The following is a 25,966-nucleotide window of genomic DNA, read 5'->3' as shown; positions in this document are numbered from 1 at the left end:
AAATTTTAAAGATCATGTCATAGGGGACTCGAACCAAAAACTTTTGGCCTTAGGCATTATCCTCTGCCAACACACGCACACAAAAAATTCAACAATCTTTATATCTATCATTACCGCAAAATTTTCCTTTCCAAAATCAATCGATTTTCTTATCCCAAACCGGTGAAAGGCGTAGTTCTATCACTGCTCATGTCGTCAACCGTGCTCCATCATCACAGAAATGAAATCAATAACAATAAAAGATAGTGGGATGATGCTCATGATGCAGATTTCGAGGTATGATTCATGGCGATATCTTTTTTCGCAGGCCTTAAATTCTTGTTTATGTTCGTTGGAATTTTGAAGGAGGCACTATAAAAAAGTTTTCATTAGTGACATGAGCTTTGGTAGCTATTACGTGTGTCATAAAAATTAGTGGCATTTGATGATGTAACTAATCACTAATAGTTACACTTTCAAATGTCACTAATTTTTGTGACACGCATATTATAGCTACCAAACCTCATGTCACTAGTGTAAACTTTTTTTTTGTAGTGAGGACGTGATTAGGAGGTTGCAGAAATAGGGAATTATTTATATACATCTTGAGTTTTGAGAGTAGATATGAGGAACTAAAAACAAAATCAGGTCAAACTGATCTGGCGAGATGAATTATCTTTTCTTCATCAAATTTTTGACTTGGGGGAGTTGGGGAGGAAGAACAGTGGGGTTTGAACCCGAGACCTCACTGTTCACACACAGGAGGTCACCAAATTTTAGATCGCGGAATATTTATGAAAAACGCAAAATATTAAGTTTTTTATTTTAAAAAAAAATGCATGTTGAAAGCATTTTATAGAAAACACTCAAAATTTATGACATAAAATGCTATCAACTACATAATGACAATTAACAACAACAACAACCATAAGAACATTATAATATCTACACACACGAATATACTCATAAAACTCTAATTAACGAGAACCAGGTGTGGAGAATCAATATTGCATACTACTTATTTATTGCAAGATAGATACATAATTAATGTGTATATTGCATCAAAAAGTCAATATTCAATTTAAAATAATTTTAAATTAATTATAAGGATGATTTTTTTTTTCTAAAACAATGACTTATTCTATACGAAATTTATATTAAATTAATTTAAGTAAAATTAATCGCATATTTTGATGTCAAAATAATTGCTTTTTTTTCTCTCTCTTTCATATAATTCATTTTTTCCTTTAAAATCATGTTATTATGTTTATGAAAATATATGCAATATGCATCTTCAATTAAATATCACGATAAAAATTTTAACTTGATATATAACATGTGACAAATATATTTAAAATGAAAAAGTTATAATCATTTAAAGTTTTAAATCAAATTATATATATATATATATATATATAATGTATGTTTATATATTTATTCAGTGGGAAATGTTATGCTACGTGATATTAATTTTATTGTGAATTCTTTTATATTTTATTTTTTATTTTTTATATTCAATTAAAATTATATTTCTTAATATATTTATAAATATAATAATTTTATATATAAAAAATATAAAAATATTTTATGTAGATTGAACGATACAAATGTTTGCTATCTCATTAAAACTTGATATGTAAGAGAAGTGCACTGATCCCCTCAAAAAAAAAAAAAAAAGAGAGAGAGAGAGAAGTGCACTGATCAAGCGTATATATTTTATAAAGGACATGGTGAGGAGTAATTTATTCTTTTTTTAAGCGCTTCCTTGTACATTTGTACTCAATATTTCAAATTAATTCCCCTCAAAAAATATTTCAAATTAATTAATCATTACATTATTGGTTTTGCAGACACGGATGGGCCGCGGAATTGAAATCGCCTTCTCATGCTATTTTAATACTGGTTTGCATTTTTATTTCTTTGTTGTTTTTAGGGTGTTCTGTTCAGAAACCAATACGCAACCAATACCTAACTATATTTAGTTAATACTCCGTCCACCAAAAATATACTATGAAATAAAGGATATAAATTTTAATAAAAATTATTGAAGTATATATTTTTTAGTGTAAAAGGTCCAATAAAGGGTCGGAGCGGATCTCTCCGATGGAGTCGTCGAGCTGGACAAAATAAAAATAAAAATAAATTTTTAACAGTGTTAACTCATCGTCTGATTAAAAAGAAGAATGAAACAAAATGGCGATGATTTCACATTAAACAAGAAGGAAATAAGAAAATGTGATATCTGACATAGATTAAAAGAAGGAAAATGAAAAGGGCTTCGCCAAAAATGGTGGTTGGAGGAAATGAACGGTGATAGTCGGAAGATTATCATCTTCTTCTTCGCGAGAGTACGGAGTTGCAGAGAGCTTCGAAATGTTCTAATGACGGAAAAACCAAACATGTAAATGAAATAAAAACTCACGTATTTATACGAAAGGAAAAAGAGAATTGATGGGATAGTTGTTGCCTAGGATTTAGTGCCACCATTTAAAAACTATAAAATAAATGGCAAAGATTTACCCACGAAAATAAAAAAGGAATGAACAACCCTAATTATTACGGATTTGAATTTTTTTTTAAAGTACATTTTGAATTTGAAACTAAAATTGTCGTTTGGATTGCACATGATGTTAGCTAAAAAATGACGAAATATCGGTTATTTGAGTGCCAAAAGACAACCTTGGTACGCCAACACTGATAATAAGATTAGCTGATGAACTCTACTAGATACGTGTTCAATAGACAATGGGGGTAGCTGATGAGGAGTAAGAAGCGTTATCAACGCTGACTTATTAGAGGTGAACCTTTAGAATCAAATCATCATATTTCTCATTAGTTGTCCAAGATGGCCCCTCTCCCATCGTCTTCCCCAACTTCCCTCACTCCTAAACCCGCCGCCGCTGCCCCCTGCCGCCGCCTGCAGCCGGCGCACCTTCTACACCCACGACGAATTCTACACACACAGACACATGGCGGCTGCCGCTGAGGAGTGAGAGATCGGCGAGGATAGAGAGCTTTGATTTGAGATTGATCGTCGCCACCACTTGGCCGGCGGAATTGCCCAAGAAATCGACAAAATCCATCACCCCGCTAAACCATTTCCAAAACCTTTCCTGGAATCCCTAAAATGGGCCGAACGCCGACGAGATCCAGAGCACGTACCCGCCGTTTTCGGAGAAACTGGTGGTGAGCTCCAGAAGAAGGGGAAAATCAGGAAACCTAGAAGAGAAAGAAGAGGGCCGCCGTATGCTCTCACGGAGTCCTCGACTCCGAAGGTGTTTGGGTTTGGCTTGGTGGAATTCGCCATTAATCCCTCATCCCCTCCTTGTTCTCACCCAGAGCTTGGGGATCTAGGGCACGACGGCGGTGGCTCTGCCGTCATCCCGTTGAGCATTGTATTTTTTTACGATATCGCCCCAATAGCTTGGCTCCTTTTTGGTCAGAGCCTTTAACGGAGTCGCTTGTGGCCTCCGCATACAAACGACACACGAGTGTCGTCTCCGCCGGATTGTAGCCACCTCTTTGTTTGGTGGTCGACGGCATAGAGGCTATCTCATCCACGTCGAACTCAATTGTCGCCGCAAATTGGGCATTCAAATTGATTCCCTCAATACCCGCCATTGGAAAGACGTTTGAATCTTGAGTGAATGGCGAGAATGCTTGGCCGAGTGAATTTGCATTGCCGGGAGATGGATTTTGGGGGTGGTTGCTCCAATATTTTACCCAACCATCATCCATTTCTGTAGCACAAAGTAATATGAAAGAAAGAAGAAGAAGAATGAAAATTGTGTGTGAAAGTGAATAGGAAAAGGGAATAGTTTATAGAAACAACATAATAGATAAAGAAAAGAAAAGAAAAGAAAAAATCACAAAGAGCCGTTTTGAACGGTCCTCTGTCAAATTCTGTCCACAAAGGCGTTGCAAAAATTTGATTTTATTTTATTTAAAAGGCTGAAAATTTTGTGATTGGGCCTGTATATCGCGCACCCAATCAAAAGGAGGATTGCGCCGGTCGCGGAGAGGAGGTGTGGGTGCGGACATCGGGGGCACTAGGCTCGTGCCGGCGTCCGTGCCCCCAGTGTGGATGCCCTTAGTGACACTGACGGTGACCCATCAGTTTGCAATTCTAATTTCATAGCCTCTGATACGGTGAGGTTTGATTTGATATAGATGGGCTTAACCCGATCCAACATTGACATGTCATATGGTCCGACCCAATTGTAAAAGAGAGTGGAGATAGGACTCATTTCGTATTTATATGCTAAATGGGCCAATTATTGGGCTGATTATGGGCCATTTGAAAATAATTTCTATATAACCAATTCACAGCAGCCGAAATCCAATCCTGTTAAGCTCACACAAATTCCACACTTTTGTATTCGATACTTCGCCCGATTGGTTCCCCTCCTGCAATTTCCCAAGCGATCCCAATCTATTGCAGAAACCCTAAATTACTTGGATCTCAATTCTACGCTGAGAGATGAAGAGAGACCACGATGACGTCATAGATAAACTGGACGGCGCGAAGAAGCCAGTCTTCCTCACGAAAGAGGAGCGGCAAAAGCTCGCCCTCCAACGCCGCCAGGACGAAGTGGCGCAGCAGAAACGCCGCGCCGAGGTCCTTAACCAAACTAACAACGGCCACGACTCTAAACCGTCCGCCTCCTTCACCGACAGAGACCGTGATCGCGACCGTGACCGAGACCGAGACCGAGACCGAGACCGTGACCGCGACGGCGATCGTCGGAACCGCGACCGCGACCGCGAGAGAGAGCGTGACAGGGAGCGGGACTCCGAGCGGCGGAACCGCGAGAGGGAACGCGAGGACGAGCTGAAGGCGCGGGAGCGAGCCCGCTTGGAGAAATTGGCCGAGCGAGAGCGGGAGATTGAGCTTTCTGCAATCAAGGAACAGTATTTAGGGTCCAAGAAACCTAAAAAGAGGGTGATTAAGCCTAGCGAGAAGTTCCGATTCTCCTTCGATTGGGAGAACACCGAGGATACTTCGCGGGATATGAATTCGCTCTACCAGAACCCTCACGAGGCCCGACCTCTGTTCGGCCGCGGCTTACGAGCAGGAATTGACCGGAGGGAGCAGAAGAAGCAGGCCGCCAAGTATGAGAAGGATATCCGGGATGAGATTCGCAAGAAGGAAGGCACTGAGGAGACTCGTGAGGAAGCTGCTGCGCAGAAGAAGAAGGAGCAGGCTGCAGATATGTATGATACGTTTGATATGAGGGTTGACCGCCATTGGTCTGAGAAGAAACTCGAGGAAATGTCTGAGAGAGATTGGCGGATCTTTAGGGAAGATTTCAACATTTCTTACAAGGGTTCTAGGATTCCTCGCCCTATGAGGAGCTGGGAGGAGAGCAAGTTGGGAAATGAGTTGCTCAAGGCAGTTGAGAGGGCTGGATACAAGACCCCATCACCCATTCAGATGGCTGCCATTCCGCTTGGCCTGCAGCAGCGAGACGTTATTGGGATTGCTGAAACTGGTTCAGGTAAAACTGCTGCTTTTGTTCTTCCTATGCTGACCTACATAACTAGACTTCCTCCAATAAGTGAGGATAACGAGGCGGAGGGGCCGTATGCTGTTGTGATGGCGCCTACGCGAGAGCTTGCGCAGCAAATTGAGGATGAGACTGTGAAATTTGCCCATTACTTGGGGATTAAGGTTGTTTCTATTGTTGGTGGTCAGTCCATAGAAGAACAAGGGTTTAAGATTAGGCAGGGGTGTGAAGTTGTGATTGCTACACCAGGACGTCTTCTGGATTGTTTGGAGAGGCGGTATGCAGTCCTGAACCAGTGTAACTATGTTGTCCTTGACGAGGCTGATCGTATGATTGATATGGGTTTTGAACCGCAAGTTGTTGGTGTGCTTGATGCAATGCCTTCGAGTAACATGAAACCGGAGAATGAGGATGAAGAGCTTGACGATAAAAAGATTTATAGAACCACTTATATGTTCAGTGCAACCATGCCCCCTGCTGTGGAGCGGCTCGCGAGGAAGTACCTGAGAAATCCAGTTGTTGTCAATATTGGCACTGCAGGAAAGGCAACCGACCTTATTACACAACATGTTATGATGACGAAGGAGAATGATAAGATGGATAGACTGAGAAGATTGCTTGATGAGCTCGGGGATAAGACTGCTATTGTGTTTGTTAACACAAAGAAGGTTGCTGATAATGTTGCTAAAAATTTGGATAAAGATGGCTACCGGGTCACCACATTGCACGGTGGGAAGTCTCAAGACCAGAGAGAAATAAGCCTTGAGGGTTTTAGGACTAAGAGATATAATGTTCTGGTAGCAACTGATGTGGCCGGGCGTGGTATTGATATACCCGATGTTGCGCATGTTATAAACTATGACATGCCTGGTAATATTGAAGCTTACACTCATCGTATTGGAAGAACGGGGCGTGCTGGAAAGACTGGTATAGCTACCACTTTCTTGACTATGCACGACACAGAAGTCTTCTACGATCTCAAGCAAATGCTGATCCAAAACAACAGTCCCGTCCCCCCAGAGCTTGCGAGACATGAGGCTTCCAAGTTTAAACCCGGTTCAGTTCCTGATAGACCGCCCAGGCGGAATGACACTGTGTTTGCTCATTGAATTCTGCAGGTTTGTTTGAGTTTGTAATATTACTGCAGTTGATATTAGAAATGCAGGCAACAACAACATCAAGTCTCTAGTAAGTTGAAATACATGTTTTAGATCATTTTGCTTCTATGCTCTCTGTATTAACCTTAGTTTACAGATCATGTTAACTTGACCTGCTGGTGTTATATTTTGGTGGTCTGTCACGTCTTTGGTGGTTCGTTGAAGCCATTTTGATTGGTTGATGCAAAATTTATGGAACGTTTTTATGTCTATCTGGCTTTACCTTATTATTGCACAGTTATTTTGTTTTACTCTGAACTAGCTGAGAATGAGGATGGATTGGAAGAGTTATTTTTAGGGTGGGAATTGAGAATGCCAAATGTGAGGGAGAAAGGAGTGATTATATGGTACTGTGATAGCATTGCTGGTATATCTGAAGTATATGAGATTGGTATGTATGTACAACTCTGGCCTCTTTGGTTTACTTAGGGCTGGAAAAATATACCGAAAACTCGGTATACCGGCCATACCGTACCGTAAAATACCGCAAAGTATCGAATTTAAGGTATACCGGTTTGTTTGGTAAGGTATGAGACCGTACCGAATATTTACGGTAAGGTAAAGGTATGGATTTTCCAAATACCGGGGTATACCGGTGTATACCGATACCGCGATATATACCGAAAAAATCAATAAATACCGTATTAAAGGTATATACCAAAATACGGTATGATACCGTATTATTAGTATACCGAATATTACTGCATATACCGTTATTGGTATACCGAATATTACTACATATACCGGTGATGCAGTATCATACCTTATTCTGGTATACCTTAATATTGGGTATATACCGATAATAAGGTACAATACCTTATTCTGATATATCGCAGTTGTCCGTATATATTGGTATACCGAAAATCGCGGTATATATCGTATCAAAATCTATAGTTTTAAAATATATAATATTTATTTTTATGTCTATATTTTAAAAAATATTTATAAATTTTATAAAATGATGTATATAATCTATATTATGTGAATATATACAATTGTACATGAATTTATAAATATCATCAAATGATACAAAAATAAATAAAATATAGTATATAGTATAAGTCATACAATAAAATAAAATTGTTTATTTTGATATTATAGTATAGTTATAATATATAACTAAAATTATTGTTTTACAATAGATTATACATCTAACTTATAATAGTTACATATATAATAGCATAGTTATAATATTAGTATTATATTATAAATAATATTACGTCTAACATATAAATTATATGTAACTTATAACATCTATATAATTTACTATATATTACATGAATGCATACAAGTATGCGAATATAAATTTCATCAAATGATATAAAAGTGAATAAAATATAATATAGTATGTAAGTTATATAATTTAATATAACTGAATTATTTATATTGATATCATAACACAGTTATAATATAATATTCTATATTATATAACTAAGATTATTGTTCTACAATAAATTATACATCTGACGTGTAACATCTATGTATATAATAGCATAGCTATAATTAATATTGATATTATATTATAACTTAGATTACATGTAACTTATAAACCTTGAAGAGGAAAAAGAGTACTCGTCTAGGACGAAAACACACAAAAGAGAAAAGGGCGGAAAGGACTACTTCCAGAACTCCGGCCTAACCATCGCCCTGAAGTAGACCTGGCCCAAATCCCCAAAAAGAACCGAAACAAAGTAAAAAGGCAAGAGGAAAAACCAGCCCCGAGATGCAAAAAATAGGAAAAAGAAACCAAACAGCCAGAAGGCCTATGCAACAACCGAGAAAGTTCGAGAAAGAAGGCGTCCCCGCCATCATCAACGAAGGAAACGACGGAAATAGTATATAGTAACTTATAAATCTCATGTAACTTATAACATCTATATAGTATATAGTATATACTATATAACTTATAAATTTATAAATATCATCAAATGATACAAAAACAAATAAAATATAGTATATAGTATAAGTTATACAATAAAATAAAATTATTTATTTTGATATTATAATATAGTTATAATATATAACTAAAATTATTGTTTTACAATAAATTATACATCTAACTTATAATAGTTACATACTCCCTCCGTCCATGAAAGAACTTCCTAGGAGGGAGTGGCGCGGGTTTTAAGAAAAAATATTGTTGAGTGTATTGAAAGTGGATAAAAAGTAGTTGAGTGTATTGGAAGTGGTGAAAAGGTGTTATAATTAATATTGAGAGTTGTGAAGAGTGAAAAGTAAGAGGATTATAAGTGGTGGGGTATAGTCCAAAATAGGTAGGAAGTTCTTTTGTGGACGTCCCAAAAAGGAAAGATAGGAAGTTCTTTCGTGGACGGAGGGAGTATATAATAGCATAGTTATAATATTAGTATTATATTATAAATAATATTACTTCTAACATATAAATTATATGTAACTTATAACATTTATATAATTTATTATATATTACATGAATGCATACAAGTATGCGAATATAAAGTACGGTATACCAATTGAATTTTTTCGATTTGATAATACCGATTATTTTGGTATACCGTTAAAGTGCGGTATATCGTGAAAGTACGGTATACCGAAATTCGATAAGGTATAACGAAATAAAGGTACGGTAAAGGTTTTGTATATTCTCCATACCGTACTTAAGGTATACCGAACTAAGGTATACCGTAGGTAAATGTAAGGTAAATGTATGAATTTTCTTCATACCGGAGGTAAAGGTAAGGCATAAGGTATAGTCGATTTAATAAGGTATACCGTATCGTGCCACCCCTAGGTTTACTTTTCTCCCCTCCAATCTATGTTTCACTTAAGGGTATTTTACTTGGATAATATAGTTTAGATAAATAAAAAACTATGATTCGATGAATCGGACAAGATTTAGCTTATTTGATCCGGTGATCCTTAGTCCTACTCCTACCCTATGATTGTTAAAGAATTCAGTTACTGTCTCTTGTTTGTTTATACGTGGCTACTGCGGAAGCATTGTATTTTGGGGTTAATACATGCCACATGTATACACGAGGCTCGGATTGCAAAAATTGGAGGCTTCACCCGAGATATTAAAAAAATGTCAGATGAGCAAATTCTGCATCAACTTAATTTAGTGGGATATTAAAATTAAAATCGGCTTAAAAGAGCTGCAAAATTTAAAAACTTAACCTTTTCTTTTGTTTTTTTTCTTAATTACGGTGCGTGTAAAGACGCTCCTAAAATAAGGGCGGATGAGCTTGATTCACCCTATCCAATCATACTCGAGCCAACAAAGTCCGCATTGGTAGATTCAAGTCAGTCGATATGATTTTCCTTTTCATCTTATCGACTCTAAGCATTAGAAGCACCCACATTGGTTGACTCATCTGTCCGATTCGAGTCAATTTGACGAATGAGTCGACCAATGTAAGGTGGAGGCGACTCGAGTTCGACTCATATGGATGAGTCGGGCGCATCCGTTGTTTTATGCACGCGTCAGTTGGATGAACCTTCTCAATGCATGGCATTGACTCATAACCGACTCGTCCGTGGATGAGCCTCCAACCGACCCAACGAATGTGGATGCCCATATCTTTTCATCCTATTTTTTGTTTTGCTTTTTCCAACTTTCTTCTAAAATTTATCTATATTTGAGGCAGTAACTCACTAAGAGGGTGTTTGGCTAAGCTTATTTTAAAGAGCTTATAAACTCTTATAAGATGTTTCAAGAGCTTATAAGATGTAATTTTTAAAAGCTTATAAATTGTCAAAGTGTTTGAATAATTGAGCTTATAAGTTAGAGAGATAATTTTTTTGCTAGAAAGAGAAAATCGAAAAAAAATAAACTTGAATGATTTATGATGAAAATAATAAATTATAGTTGAAAAATATTTATAAAAAGATTGTTGCATATGAGATTATAAAAAAATAAGTTGGGGTAGAAGAACTTATTTTTTGGAAAGCTTATTTTTGGAGCTTATAAGCTGCTTATGAGTTTATTTTGCCAAACACTTTATAAGCTGTTTAGGAGCTTATAAGCTCAGCCAAACACCCTCTGACTTGTGTTTGTTGTTTTGTCTATATTGAGATTGTTAAGATATTATTACACGAAATTGAAATATGAATACTTAAATCACTATAAAAATTAATGCATCCGTTGTTAAAATAAATGCACCCGCAAAAATTAAAATTTCCGCTCCCTTAAGAATTTGAATCCAAGTGATGCATCCACCGTGGACCTAATGATCAAAGGGCAGAAAGTGATTTTATGTTCTTATTTTATTTAGTGATTACTGCACAAAAATGCATCTGCTGCTAAATTTACTGGATTCGAAAAAATTAAAAATTTCGCCATCTGCATAATACGAACCTAGGTGATGCATTCATCCACCAAAATGATGCATTCACCGTAAATCTTAATGATTGAAAGGCTAAAAACGAAATTAAGGCTATATATATATATGGACTTGGTCATTAATTAAGGTAAATTGCAGATTTTGTGGATTTAAGAATTATTAATATAATTATTATAAATAAAATATGAAATTAAGAACATATAAATCAAGAATCTAGATAAATAAAAATAAAGAATTGTGGAGATGCCACGTATGACCATGGATTAAGGAGATGGCAATAATCTCAAACCATATATGATCAAATGTTAGCTAAAATAAAATTCATTTTAAAATATAAATTAGGAATCATTTTTAATCCTTAAATCGTAAAGATATATGGTGGATTTATTGTTTTGTTGGACGAATCAATAATACATTTTTTGGCCCAAAAATTGTAATTAATCATTATATAATACCGTTTTGAGATTATTGCTCTTTCCTCAATTCATGGTCCTCCATGGATTAATAAGAGATTTTTATTTTATTTTTTTGCAATCCTACATCTCTTCACAAAAATTTCAATATGAAAATCTCTCTCGACATGGATATCTCAAACCAAACATATAAATATTATATAAATGATACTATATTATTATTATTATTATTATTATTATTATTATTATTATTATTATTATTATTATTATTATTATTTATTGTCATTTTTATCTTCTTTTTTTCCTTAAAAAACATGCATTTTACTATTTTAGTTAGTAATAAAATATTTAATATACATATCAAACTAAAAATCGTAACAATAAATTTAATTTGATATATAATATATAAATAATAAATTTAAAATAAGAAAATTATACAATTTTAAAAGTCTCGAGGTACAATTGCAAAACTTATAACGACATCTTTATTTGATTCAAGATTCAAGGGTTTGCACAAAGAAATATACTCCCCTCAGTTTATGAAAGGACTTCATATTTTTTCTTTTCGGGAAGTTCACAAAAAAAAATTCTACTCCCTCCGTCCACGATTTAATGCCCCACTTTGGTGTGAGCACGGAGACTAAGAAAGCTGAAAAAGGTGATGTGGATGAAATATAAGAGTAGTTGACTAAAGTGATAAAGATGTTGTGAGTGGGTCAACTATTGATAAAGTGTAGTAAATATAAAATATAAAAATGATAAAAGTGTTTTAAGGTGGGTCCATTAGTGGCAAATGGTAGTAAATATAGGAAAATAAGAAAAGTAAAAAAGTACAAAAAGCAGAATAAGACTTTAATTTGTGGACAAAAATTTAAGAGCAAGTAGGGCATTAAATTGTGGACGGAGCAAGTACTTATTTTCGGACTATACTCCACTTATAATATTATATTTATTTTTACTTGTTACCTTTTCACCGCTCCTTATACTAATTACAACACATTTCACCATTTTCAATATATATTCAATAATTTTTTCTCAACTCACAATACATTCAATAACTTATTCTTAAAATTCGTGTCACTCCAACCTAAAAAGTTACTAGAACGTCCATTCGTGCGATGCACGAACATCGAAATTAAATGATATATTTAAATAATAAAAAATATTAAATAAAATTAAAATATAAACAAATGAAAAATATGTTCTAATAATAAAATAAATAAAATAATTCGCATCAATAAACGAAAATACAATGAAAATAGAATATAATTATAATTATAATTATACTTATTAAATAAAATTAAATTATGTGATAATGAAAATTGACATTACACATTATCATTATCATTATCATTATCATTATTATTATAGAGTATTAAGCATCATAGTAAATAAATTAATATTTTCATACACAAATATAAATAAAAAGTTGTAAAATGTTAATGAAGAGAGAAAAATAAAATATTTTAATTTTTTTTTTCATAATTTATTCATTTTAAATTCATTTTTGATGATTTTTTATACCATTTTAAAGATATGTTCACGAAGTTAAATTTAAGATATAGTAGTATATTAAGTATTTTTTTCATAAATTAAATTTGATGATATTTAGAAAAAAAAAATGGACAGAAAATGAAAAATGATGAAAAAATTAGTGAAAGAAGAGAGAGAAAATTGAGGGAAAAGTTAGAGGGAAAAAACTCTTCTTCTATATATTACTAGTACGCTCTCACGTGCGATGCACGGACTACGATTACACTAAAGCATCAATATAACTAAATTAACAGCCTTCATTTAATATAATAATTTTGGCTCGTAAAAGTCCAAATCGTATATTATTAAATTGTTATATAAATAAATAAATAATTTGTACACATAATTAAATAAATATATATAATATTTTAAATTCTAATTTTAAGATATATAACTAATATTTAAATTCTAATATTAAGATATATGACTAATATTTTATTTACAAATTCATATTAAAATTAATATAAATTTCCTCCTCTCTTAATTGCATTAAAAGTTACTAGAGTTTAAATAATTATAATTAAAAATCTTGTAAACTTTTTTATAAGGAAAAAAATGGCATATGCTTATGTTTGTCGCCAATAAACGAAAATACAATGAAAATAGAGTACGATATTCAACATTATAGATAAATGAGAGCGAACAAAAATTAATTTTAATATTTTAATCGATCATAACTTAATTATCTCAAATTTATTTTTTATAATCTTTATATCAAATTAAAGACCTTTTCACAATCTTTAATTTAACATCCATTTTGAGCATTATTTTTATAATAGAAATTAATGATTTTTTAAAAAGAATTAAAAAAAAAGATAGAAAATTTGGAGGGAAAGTTTATGAGGACAGAGAAAAATTTGAGGTAAACAAACTCCTCTTTTATATTATATATAGATTTCATGGACGAAGGGAGTAGAATAAAAATGACTATGATTGACAATTTATACCTTGACAATTTGATAAAGTTGACTTGCAAATAGCTCGAATTCGATACCGACTTACCCAAAATACTAGTGAATTGATGATCCTATTAATCATTTTTTTATTAATTGATTATCAAATATCACTTCTTTAATAATAATAATAATAATAATAATAATAATAATAATAATAATAATAATAATAATAATAATAATAATAATAATAATATGCTTGTGAAATGTGTTTTGATTTAATATTCGAAAGTCTTATTTATCATGTAATTTATTGGTCCTTTTTTTTTTGTTACTTTGACACCTAACATTGAACGTTCCGAAGTGAAAACAAATGCATCCAATTATAAAGAGTTGCTCCCTCTGTCCTATGAAGCATTACCTAGTTGTTTTCGGTACGAGAATTAAGAAATTGATATTTTGTGTCTTAAGTGTGGTAGGTGAAAAAGTAAAAAGGTAAATAAAGGGTAAATTTTTTGTCATTTTTAGAAACAGGTCAAGCTTCGTGGGACAAATTAAAAAGAAAACTGTGTCATACTTCGTGGGACGGAGGGAGTATTAGTTTAGTAACTTATCATTTAAGTCAACATTGAAATAATACTAATAAATATTGAACAATAAATTGTTTCAAAAAAAAAATATATTGAACAATAAATTTTAGAGATCGCGTGACAATGGACACTTATTTCTTTTCAATCACCACTCTACCATTAATCTAACATGTGCACACATGACACTCATTTTTTATGTGTATGTATTTACGTATTTATTATAAATATAGGACAATTAAAATAGATATATAGGTTAAACTTTTTTTTTTTTCTCTATAAAATCCCTATATTGACAGCATAGCTCAAAACTTAAAAATTTAATTAAAATTAGTATAAAAGATATTTAACTCGAAAATATTTCAATTCAAATGAAACATACTCCGTCGAACCGAATAGAACCGGTCGATTCAGTCGGTTTGGCACTAGAATTCGTTGTGGGGTGGCTTCAAAATCCAGGATCGATAAATTATCAGGTCGATTTCAGTTTTGGGTGACCTAAACCCGCCGAAAATCATTTCGACCTGAATATATTAAATTATATATACTAAATTTCAATAATTTAATTTAGAATTTACGTTTTTTTTTCCCCAAACCCTAAGTAACTAAGAGGCAAAATTATAACCATGCGCTGCACACCAGTCTTCAATTATTCTCTCTTTGTTCTTTTCTCAGTTCTCAGTCTCTCATGTTCTGTCGTCAGACCGATCATCCGACGTCGCACCGTCCGACCAATCCATCCAGTCCCTCGCACCAATCGGCAATCACGAGTCACTCCCCTGCTCAGCTGCTCGGGTGTAATGTCAGCATCATCCACAATGTCAGTCTCTCCCCTTTGTCGTCGTCTGCGGTGCCAGTCCACCCCTCTATCTCTGTTTGTGAATTCGAGTAGGCTCTTTCGCTATATATGAAATATGAATGTGATACATTAGTCAATGTGGCATATTCAATATGCCGGATTATGTATCAAATTCATTTAGTCAATAAAATAGCATTTTTCTAGGCTGTCACATTTGCTCGGTTTGACCCGAAACAGAACCGAAATCGAGTCTCGATTTCGATCAATTTTGGATCAATTTCTATAGTGACGTCAGTCTTAGAAATTCTGGCTGCCAAATGCACAATCCTAATCACATCATACATTCTTTGTTATATTTAACTATGAATTGTATTTTTATTCTATTTTTAATTAATAATAAATATTATTTTACTTTTTTATATTAACATTATCCTTATAATTTATACTTTATTTCTATTTACAATAACTTTATTAACATTCATGATATGAAACTTTTTTTGGTGGAAATAAATAATTGAATAGGGTTGGCTGACTAACAACCCTATGATCATCTAATTGTTTTTCTTAGGTAATGTATATGCGCCTATGTATATCATGACCGGAGTTAATGAACACCTGGCCATTTTAGTATCGATTTTTAAAAATATTGTATATCACTTCCGATTCGACGTTCCTTGATATGTTGGCGTCTTCTTCATAATAGAATGCCGACTTATGATCGCCTTATCCGCTACGGTATGATCACGCCTAACGTTTGTTTGCTTTGCTTAAAAGGAAGTGAGACTCAGGATCACCTTTTCTGGAATTGTGAGCGTGTGAAGAATATTTGGGTAACGTTCCTTGGGTGGTTCAATTTCAATCAAGGGTTGCAAGAGAGTGATATTCATAGTTTTTTGGTGGTAGCTTGGCAGTATAAACTTAGTCCCCTCATCGGTAATTTCTGGAAAGCGGGTATCATCACGCTCATCTGGGCCATTTGGATGCAGAGAAACAATTGTATCTTTGATAATCAAAAGTTCGAAGCACGTCGTGTCATCCACACTGTGAAAGTAGCTTTCAAAGAGATTGATAATAACTTTGCTAAATTAGGCTACATGTGGAATTCTTGGTCGGATTATCTGATTCTCCGGGCAGTGGGTGTTAATACCAGGAGTGCTCCTCCTCCGGAGTTTGTGGAGGTACATTGGTGGCCACCGGTGGCCCCGTGGATCAAAGTGAATACTGATGGTTCAGCGACGGGAACTCCGGGCACTATTGCTGCAGGTGGGGTGTTTAGAGATAACTGGAATGTGGTGCGTGGTTGTTTTCACTTCAAAGGTGGCTCGGGTTTTGCCTTTGAAGCAGAGCTACTGGCAGTTATCTCGGCGATTCAAATTGCTCACAATCGTGGATGGCACAGACTTTGGATTGAAGCCGATTCCACCTACGTGATACTCATTCTTAATTCTCGTTCTTTGAATGTGCCTTGGCGTTTTAAGGCGGCGTGGAATAGGATTTTAAAGATGTTAGATGATTTCTCGCTGCAGGTTTCTCACATCTTTAGAGAAGGAAACAAGGCGGCCGATTTAATGGCTAACCAACAACGTTCGGAAGGGTGGTGGCCGCACGAGATTGAGGAGATTAGGGCTGCGGTTCGTCTTGACATGGATTCGCATAGCCATCTGCGTCAGAAACGGTAGTTGGGGCTGATGTGTGGCTGTTTGGTTCTAACCGCCCGTTTAGTTTTTTTCGTGGGGTGAGAGCCGGGATAGTTTGGGGACGATGGTTACGCCGGAGTTCCGGAAACTTTCCCTTCCGCTCTTCCCTACTTTCGTTTTGTGTTTAGACGAGTACTCTTTTTAATTTTCACGGTTTTTCCCTCTGGGTTTTCAGTGAAAAGGTTTTAATGAGGTTCGGCCCTTAGTCTGCTCCTTCTGTGCTTTCAAGGGTTTTTTTTAGGTTTTTTCTTTCCTTTTTTTATATAAAATCGTCATTTAATAAAAAAATAATAATCTGCATAAGATTTATTTAGTTTAAATACGGCAGACATATTTAGTGTTGGTTTAAAATACAATAAATCCATTTATTACTATGTTTGAATTGAATTCTTATTAGTTTCAAACTCATGTTTGTCAGTTTGTGTATACATGAATAAAATGTTTATATGCAGATAAACTTATATAAATTGGAAAAAAAAAAACAATAATAACACATTAATTAGCGTTTCTATAAAAAAAATATCAAAATATCAACATTTTGAATTTATAGAGCTTAGATTGTACTCCATATACTTACAGATAATTCTTTCTTTTGCCCTTTTGATTGCATATAAAAAACAAAAAACCGCAGATTCGTAACTGTCCAAGATAATTATATCGAAAATAGTAGTATAAATTAACAATGATAATTTCTCAAAAAACAAAAAAATAACACAATGATAAAATAAAAATAACACAAAATTGCCAGCAAAAATAAAAAATAAGAATGAATAACACAAGAAGCAAAGACGAGCACAAAACTGAATCAGATTCAGTTTGATCTTCAATTTGATGCAGATCGACAGGCCTCAGCACTGCCATCGTCTTTCACATTACCTCACAAAAGCCTACCAACGATTTCGGCCGACTGTGGCTGCAGTCCACCGCCGGTATCTCTCGCGCCGCGTATGTAAAATTTGTCGCCGATTGGGATTTATAAATCACCTTCAAATTAAACCCTAGAGATTAAACGCAGCGAAGGAAAAGGGATGGGAATCTTTTTAATTTGGCGGGCACAGGGGGAATTTTGGCGGTAAACTAAGCTGACAGGCCACGTGTCGCGCTGGCATTGGCGGAGCATGTATAGGTGTCGGCTATGAGGACATGGCATGGCCATCCTATGCCATGTGTTTTCCCGCGCGAGCGGAGCTAAAAGGGTTTTATTTTCCCCTGAAAGCTAAATAAAAAATTACTAAAAAAGAAAGGAAAACCAAACCCCTCTCTCTCTCTCTCTCTCGCACTTGTTTTTCTTTCTCTCTCTTCTTCATAGAGATAAGGAAGAAGCATCAGCAGGCCGTTGTAACAAACAGCAATTCTCAGCTGAGGTTTATGTTTTCGCCCATTTTGAATTATTGCCCTTTTCCGTTGGCTACTCAACTAGGGTTTTCTTTTCGGCCTGGTAATTCTATGTACTGGTTTGTTTCCCTAATTTTTTGTGACATGTGGACTGATTAGATCGGAGATCTGAAACATATGGCTGAGCTGAATAATGTTTCAAGCCCTAATCGTGAGCGAGATGGAGGTGGAGCCACCATTGAAGCTCGATTTGCTCACTTCTGCAAGGTCTCTCCTTTAATATTTACCACTTTTAGTTGTTCTTTCTTTGTTTCGTCGTTTGCTTCTGCCATTCCTCCTTCTTGACCGTAATGTGTGTTCCTCTGTCTCTCTCCGTCTGTGTGCGCGTATGTTCTTTTTCTTCTTTTTTGTTTCTTTAAATCCCCCTGTTTACTGTTATTTATGACCTTTACTTTTTTACCAATTATGTGAGAATTAGTTCATTTGCTTTATTAAGATTAAAATTTTAACAGCATATAGTGAATTTCATCTCTTTTTTTTTGCGCCATGCTATCTTTAAAGAAAAAGTAGGAGGATTCAAATTTTTGTTGTTTTGATTGGGAGTAGTTGTGTAACATGTATGCTTAGGTTAATTAAAGTTATCATGTTTTATGGATTTGAGTTTTTCCTTCGTTGGCCCTTATAATTAACGGTTGATTTACTTGTGGCAATGCCTCGTAATCAGAATGATCTACTGTTAGATGACAACGACCTTTTGGAGCAAGCCACAAAGCTGTTCGGTCAAAGCAAGAGTCTTCTGTTAGCCAATCTATCCGCTATTGGAACTGGGACGGTGTGTAAACTTCATATACCCCTGACATTGACTGTCTGTTTGTTCAATTTTTATTGAATTTGGTAATTTAAATTGTGCTCCTATTGTTGAAATGACACGTGTTATGAATTTCTACTAAGTTGTTGAATTTTTATGTTATAAGCCGGATGAAGCAGAACGGTACTGGTTTGCGTTTGTCCTCTACTCAGCGAGAAGACTCAGTGAAAATGTTGGCCCCATAGAAAAGGGTCTCAATTTATGCCAGCTATTGAGAGCAGCAAGGCTTAGGTATTTTCTTTTTTATCTGACACCTTTGTCTTATGGTTGGTTTCTAAAGAAATTTTTAAGTTGTTGGTCATCAGAGATTTCGTCATTTTGCCTTGCAGCATCGTTGATTTTTATAAAGAACTTCATCATTTTCTAATCAAGGTTGGATCGATTTTGAGTAACCTTTATGGTGAGGATTGGGAGAAGAGGCTTGAGGTACTTAATGATCTGGAATATATTATTTAGCAAATATGCTGTTATTTTAATCGAGTTCTATTATCATTCTTTCATTTTTGGTTTTATTTGTTTCGGTCTCTGTGTTTGTGCCATGTGCCTTATTCCTCTTTTTCCATCAGGCAATGGAATCACACACGAACTTTGTGCATTTGACCCTCTTGAGCAAGTGAGTATGCATTATCTTCTATTTCTCACTCTCCATGCTATTACTTCTTATATAATTTTAGCATTAATCACTCAACTCAACGTTGTCTATAATTGAATAATCTCATTTTGATTCTATATAAGCATTATTATTCCTTTATGTTTTGGACATCTCCTTTATCTCTCATGCCATTTTCTGAGGAATAGATTTTTGCTCTACTCAATTATTGGTGTGCTCATGAGGTTTATGTGTTCTAATTTCAATTCAGTTGTATTTTTAACTAAGCGTACTAGCTTCTGGAAAATTAATTCCCAACCATGTGTATTTTCTATTAAGCGAACTATTTTTCTGTCAACCTTCAATTAGCAGAAGGATAATAATTATTAATACCATCTTAGAGTTTCTTTGAATACTCTTTCATGTTTTCAGTACTAATAGAGTTTAATTTTCAGCGTCTAATTGGCCACATAATAAATTTATCAAAATTGGCGTTTGAATATGTCATTATTGGTCTAGTTCGGTAATTTGTGCTTGATGGTCATCTACATGAATCTATAGAATTTGTAATTGTGTAGGTATTATTTTTGGTCAGTCATAAAAGGGGCAAAATACCTACTCAGCCCCCTCTCGAATAGGCAAACAAAGTGCCTTGATTGATTAGCTTTGTCGAGTGCCATAGTCACAATAACCAAAGGTTTCCTTGTTTAAACTATTGAAATTTTTTTTGTTGACTATTATTTTCAGGAAATATGAGCGTGCATTTCGGGATCTTTTCTCAATGGTTGATGCCAATGATAGCAAGCAATTAAATGTTGCAAATATATCTGGCCATGGGTCAGATTATTACCGTTTTGGATGGTTACTCTTTCTGGCCCTCCGTGTACACGTGTTCCGTCTGTGCAAAGACTTAGTATCATGTACTCATGGCCTGGTTTCTGTCTTGGTCAGTGGTTTTATGCTTTAATTATGTATAACGAATAATTATCCTAGATTTCAGATAGAAGTAAGCTATTATTTCTCTGCCCAAAAGCTCCAAAACAATGCAAAGAGAGTATTTTTCTTATAGATGTTATGAGTATCAAATTATGGGTGCCTTTTATACAAATGGTCCTGCTCTCTTCAAACTCAGTATATTAATGTAATCTGTAAACTCCTCTTAAGTATGACTAACTATTTCTGACAACTATTCACAGGCAATACTATTAATACACGTTCCTGCCCGCTTCAGAAACTTCAATTTAAATGATTCTGAACGCATAGGTATGAATTGTAGTATGTTTGGGCTTTGGGTTCCTGTTATGTGTTATTTCTTTGTCAGAATGGTCATACATCTTTTCTGACACTTGCTTACAGTTATGAAAGGCGACAAGGCTGATCTCCTCGCATCACTTTGCAATATGTACGACACTTCAGAAGATGTTCTGAGGCAAACTTTGGAAAAAGCAAACAACTTGATAACTGATGTATTGAAGAAAAGCCCTCGCTTGGCTTCTGATTCTACACCTGAAAACTTGCAAAATATTGTTACTGGTTAGTCTAACATTGCTTGATTTTCATTCTAATGTCCTGTTAATTGACATTTTTCTTTCTCATGGCCAAATGTAGATGGTTTGATCTATTTTCAAGATTTGATGGATGAATCTTCTTTGTCATCAAGTATGAACTTGCTGGAGAAGGATTATGATTCTGCAATTCGAGATATGGATGGATTAGATGAAAGAATTTTTTTAAATGACAACGATAGCTTGCTAGTTTCGGGGAGCTTATCTGGAAGTGCTATAAGCATGAGTGGAAATGGGACAAAGGTTAGTATCGTGTTAAAATTTCTAGAGTTTCAAATCACCGAGTCTGTTGCTAAACCATTAACTTATTGTTTTTATTTTTAAATTATGCTGCTTCAGAGGAAAATTGATACAATGTCCTCCCCAACAAAGACAATTTCAAGTCCATTGTCCCCTTACCGATCTCCAGTACGTCATTCCAATGGTTTTGCTGGTGGTGGCATGTCCAAGATGGCTGCTACTCCAGTCAGCACGGCAATGACAACTGCAAAATGGCTACGTTCTGTTATTGCTCCACTCCCTTCTAAACCTTCAGCAGACCTAGAGAGATTCCTTCAATCATGCGACAGAGATGTGAGTGCTGATGTCACTAGGAGGTCTCAGATAATACTGGAAGCCATATTTCCAAGTAGTGGACCTGGGCAAAATGCTACCTTGATGGACAACATATGGGCTGAACAACGTCGAATTGAAGCAATGAAGCTCTATTTCAGGGTTCTCCAAGCAATGTGCATGGCTGAGTCCCAGATTCTGCACGTGAACAATTTAACTTCTTTGCTTACCAATGAGAGATTTCACAGATGCATGCTAGCATGTTCGGCTGAGCTTGTTCTTGCCACACATAAAACTGTGACAATGTTGTTTCCAACTGTTTTGGAGAGAACAGGAATAACGGCCTTCGATCTTAGTAAGGTGATAGAGAGCTTCATCAGACATGAAGAAACTCTCCCTAGGGAACTCAGGAGGCATTTAAATTCTCTTGAAGAACGACTATTAGAGAGCATGGTTTGGGAAAAAGGCTCATCGATGTACAACTCCTTGATAGTAGCAAAACCTTCCCTTTCTGCAGAAATAACTCGTCTTGGCTTGTTAGCTGAACCTATGCTGTCTTTAGATGCAATTGCCATGCACATTAACATGTCAAGTGGGGTCTTAGCCCTTACGCAAAAGCATGAAAAAACTGGTAAAGAATTATTGGGGTGTTATGTTATATTGATCTTGAGAAAAGACTTTGTTTAAGATTGATTCTGCTGTTTTGGTAAGTAAATATTAATTATTAATGAAATGATATCCAGGTCAAAATGGAGATATTCGTTCACCAAAAAGAGTGTGCACTGAGTACCGGAGTGTATTAGTTGAACGGAACTCATTCACGTCGCCGGTGAAAGATCGCCTCTTGGCCCTGAACAACTTAAAATCTAAGTTTCAAGCTCCTATTTTACATTCTGCATTTGCCAGGTATTTGCATCAAAAGCTTTAGACACTAGAAGTCTGAACTCTGATCTAATATTTGTTATCTATTGGCTCAGCATAACTAATCTTCTACTAATTTTCAGTCCTACAAGACCGAATCCAGGTGGTGGAGGGGAAACATGTGCAGAAACAGCAGTCAATGTTTTCTTCAGTAAGGTATCTTGTGTTGCTGTACCTACTCTTTATAATAAAATTACAGAATCCAGATTTAGAGTGTCATGCATAATAGAGGTATTGTTTATGGAAGCTTCTTAGGAATGAAAATGTTGGAGATAAATCATGTTCTTCAATTTTGTTAAAACTCAGCAAATGGAGCTGAGGGTTAAAATCCAACTTTTCTGGGGTTGCTGCGTACTTATGTAATGGATCATTATCTTCTAATAGATTCTGTCAAATGTTCACTAAAGATGCCACAACAGCAGCCATTTCAGTTGTGCATTTGTTATTTAGTAATTAAATAACTTAAATACACATCAAACATTGCTGGATGGCCGGCCCAAAATTTGGAAGTATTGAATCACTCTATATTTGCCTCACCGCATGTACCTGTATATATGACAGTTTGAAATTTCATCGTTGTATAAATATAAGTTTGATTTTTTCTCTTCCAGATTGTGAAGTTAGCAGCTGTCAGAATTAATGGGATGGTTGAAAGACTACAGCTTTCGCAGCAGATAAGAGAGTCTGTCTACTGTCTTTTCCAAAAGATCCTTGGTCAGCGGACAACTCTGTTTTTCAGTCGACACATTGATCAAATTATCCTTTGCTGCTTCTACGGAGTTGCTAAGGTTTGCTTTTGATGCTTTAACTGGCTTTAAGGGTGATAGTCATCTATTCTTTGCTCTTCTCTGACATTCAGTCCTGCAGATTTCCCAACTGAGCCTGACCTTCAAAGAGATCATTTTTAACTATAGAAAGCAACCTCAATGCAAACCCCAAGTTTTTCGTAGTGTGTATGTTGATTGGAAAGCTCCTCGTCGAACTGGGGTATATTACTTTTGGCTTAACCTTTTGCTTTGAAAATCTGGTGGAGTTATTAAGCATTTCCTTTGTTTTGAAACAGAAAACTGGCCCTGATCATGTTGATATCATAACATTTTACAATGAGATATTTATTCCTGCGGTAAAACCTCTTCTAGTTGAGCTTGCTCCTGGTGGGTCAGAACAGGGTAGTTCTCATGCTTCGGAGTCCAAGAATAACATTGATGGTTAGTAGTCTTAGCAAGTTAAATTTTTATCCTAATTTCTCTGATGACCGTTTGGAGTTAGAAAAAGAAGCAATTAAAACAAGAGAAATAAGCTTGTTCTTTTCATATAAAACATTAGGTGCATGTCCACCAGCATCACCTAAAACATCCCCATTTCCAAGTCTTCCAGACATGTCCCCTAAGAAAGTATCTGCGGCTCACAATGTTTATGTCTCTCCGTTGCGATCATCAAAGGTCTGATACGCTTCTCAGTACATTAATCTCTCGCTCCTCTTTCTGTGTAACGTGTTTTCATTTCATCAACTGATAAATTTTGCAGATGGATGCATTAATATCACATAGCTCAAAAAGCTATTATGCTTGCGTGGGAGAAAGCACTCACGCGTACCAGAGCCCTTCGAAAGACCTGACTGCCATCAACGATCGCTTGAACGGGTACGTTGGAGCTTATACTAGTAAATAAAGTGATTTCGATTCTGAATGGTGGTGTTGTGTTTGGTTTTCAGAAATAGGAAGACGAGAGTTGCCCTCAAGTTCAACGATGAGGACGGCGGATCGATGAGAGGGGACGGGGTTGGTGACGGACTCGGTGGTTGCCTGACAGCCTGGGCATCCAGAACGGCAAGTGTGCGTCGACGCCGGTGAAAACGGAGCAGCAGCCGGAGTTGTAAAATTATTGTTATGGGTTTGTAGATAGTGTGACTAACCGTGTTTTAGGTGATAGCTTAGGTAGTGTGATGGGGGGTATGATGAGCGGTGAGTTATTATATAATGGCCGCCTCTAACCCCAGCCCCACCCCAGGGTGCTCTATACATGCAGATATTTTCTCATGGTTTTCACCTCTAATAAAATTTTGCATTTTGCTGCCAAACTGCATCAGAAGAACTAAGCAGAAGATGTCACCATTTAATAACTGCATGCGCAGTCAGGATAAAAACACCTATTTGTTTTATTTATTATTTCCTCCGTTTTCTAAAAATGTACTTAAATAATGGAATGAGTTTTAGAAAATACTTGATAGATAATATATTAAGTGCAAAAAGCCTATTTATTTAGAAATGAATAATTTTAGTTGAATTGAGTGAAAGGTGGTGTCTTAAAATAGACTTGATGTTGTAAATATATCTTCTAGATATATCTTATGTGTGTTGACCAAGAAACCTAGAGGGAGAATAACACTTGACATCTTCAAGCCACCGGAGTTGACTGTCCTCCGTTCACACCGGACGTGTGTGAACGTTCACACCGGACGTTCACACTTGGTTTAACACCTATAAATATGGATGTATTGTGAACTTCATTAGAACGACATTTTGTATTCTCTAATCTAGAACCTTTAACAGGTGATTTATTTACTGCACGTTTTGCAGATTGTCATTTTGATGAAATGACATTTCCAACATTAGGAGGAATAAATCTACATCCAGAAAAGCACAAGGAAATCTCTTGGAATGAGAAAAACTTATCACATTTTGATTCTAGAACAAATCAATGTGAACAAGAAATTGAAAAAAAAAAAATCATTCATTTGCAAAATATTGCAAATCAAATTCCTGATGCTTTTGTAGATACAAGAAAAGTGACACAATCTCACATACATGCTGCAAATACTCCAGCTAAAATTGATGTCCCTGAAGGACAAATAGCTTTGGCAGCAAATGAGTCCAAAATTCGTCAAAAACATGGTCGACCAGTTGGTTCCAAAGATTCTATGCCTAGAAAAAAGAAAGGGGCAAGATATAAACCAAACAATGACGAAAACGACTAATCAATCAAATGAAAGTGATGTAATTCCTAAAGAATTACAAGTATCTGAAAATCATGAGATCTCAATAAATTATTTACATCAGATACTAGAGAGAGAAAATATCATTGTTGATGATATATTTGCCTTTCATATAGCTCTTCATGTTTTAAATGAGGATCCTCAACTAAAGTCTGTTGCAGAATGCAAACATAGACTTGATTGGCCAAAGTGGAAAGAAGCTATAGAAAGAGAATTAAATTCCTGTGATAACCGGAAAGTATTTGGGCCTATAGCCT

General features: G+C 35.3%; 2 protein-coding genes and 1 long non-coding RNA gene across 3 annotated transcripts; 2 read left to right on the top strand and 1 right to left on the bottom strand.

The window, feature by feature from the left end:
- Positions 1 to 4,317: 4,317 nt before the first annotated feature.
- LOC130993155 (DEAD-box ATP-dependent RNA helicase 21-like) lies at positions 4,318 to 6,853 on the top strand. The gene has a single exon (XM_057917933.1). It carries the CDS (start codon positions 4,460 to 4,462, stop codon positions 6,593 to 6,595), a length of 2,136 nt encoding a protein of 711 aa, XP_057773916.1. The 5' UTR covers positions 4,318 to 4,459; the 3' UTR covers positions 6,596 to 6,853.
- A 7,920-nt stretch (positions 6,854 to 14,773) lies between these two features.
- On the bottom strand, positions 14,774 to 17,880 carry LOC130993154 (uncharacterized). The gene is made up of 2 exons (XR_009091588.1): positions 17,761 to 17,880; positions 14,774 to 15,289 (listed from the first exon to the last, which is right to left on the bottom strand). It is a non-coding gene; the product is annotated as an uncharacterized LOC130993154 (long non-coding RNA).
- LOC130993153 (retinoblastoma-related protein) lies at positions 17,387 to 24,794 on the top strand. Its single transcript, XM_057917931.1, has 19 exons — positions 17,387 to 18,248; positions 18,379 to 18,486; positions 18,944 to 19,051; positions 19,194 to 19,318; positions 19,417 to 19,513; positions 19,654 to 19,700; positions 20,424 to 20,622; positions 20,873 to 20,939; positions 21,033 to 21,209; positions 21,285 to 21,484; positions 21,581 to 22,424; positions 22,537 to 22,699; positions 22,798 to 22,870; positions 23,326 to 23,502; positions 23,582 to 23,701; positions 23,778 to 23,922; positions 24,041 to 24,156; positions 24,242 to 24,357; positions 24,429 to 24,794. The coding sequence occupies exons 2-19, from the start codon at positions 18,397 to 18,399 to the stop codon at positions 24,565 to 24,567; spliced, it is 3,003 nt and encodes a 1,000-aa protein (XP_057773914.1). The 5' UTR covers positions 17,387 to 18,248; positions 18,379 to 18,396; the 3' UTR covers positions 24,568 to 24,794.
- Positions 24,795 to 25,966: the final 1,172 nt, after the last annotated feature.

This window comes from Salvia miltiorrhiza, chromosome 7 (assembly GCF_028751815.1).
Source record: "Salvia miltiorrhiza cultivar Shanhuang (shh) chromosome 7, IMPLAD_Smil_shh, whole genome shotgun sequence".
NCBI lineage: Eukaryota > Viridiplantae > Streptophyta > Magnoliopsida > Lamiales > Lamiaceae > Salvia > Salvia miltiorrhiza.
Note: the sequence above shows the minus strand (reverse complement) of the source record. Positions and strands in the feature narration are given on the sequence as shown.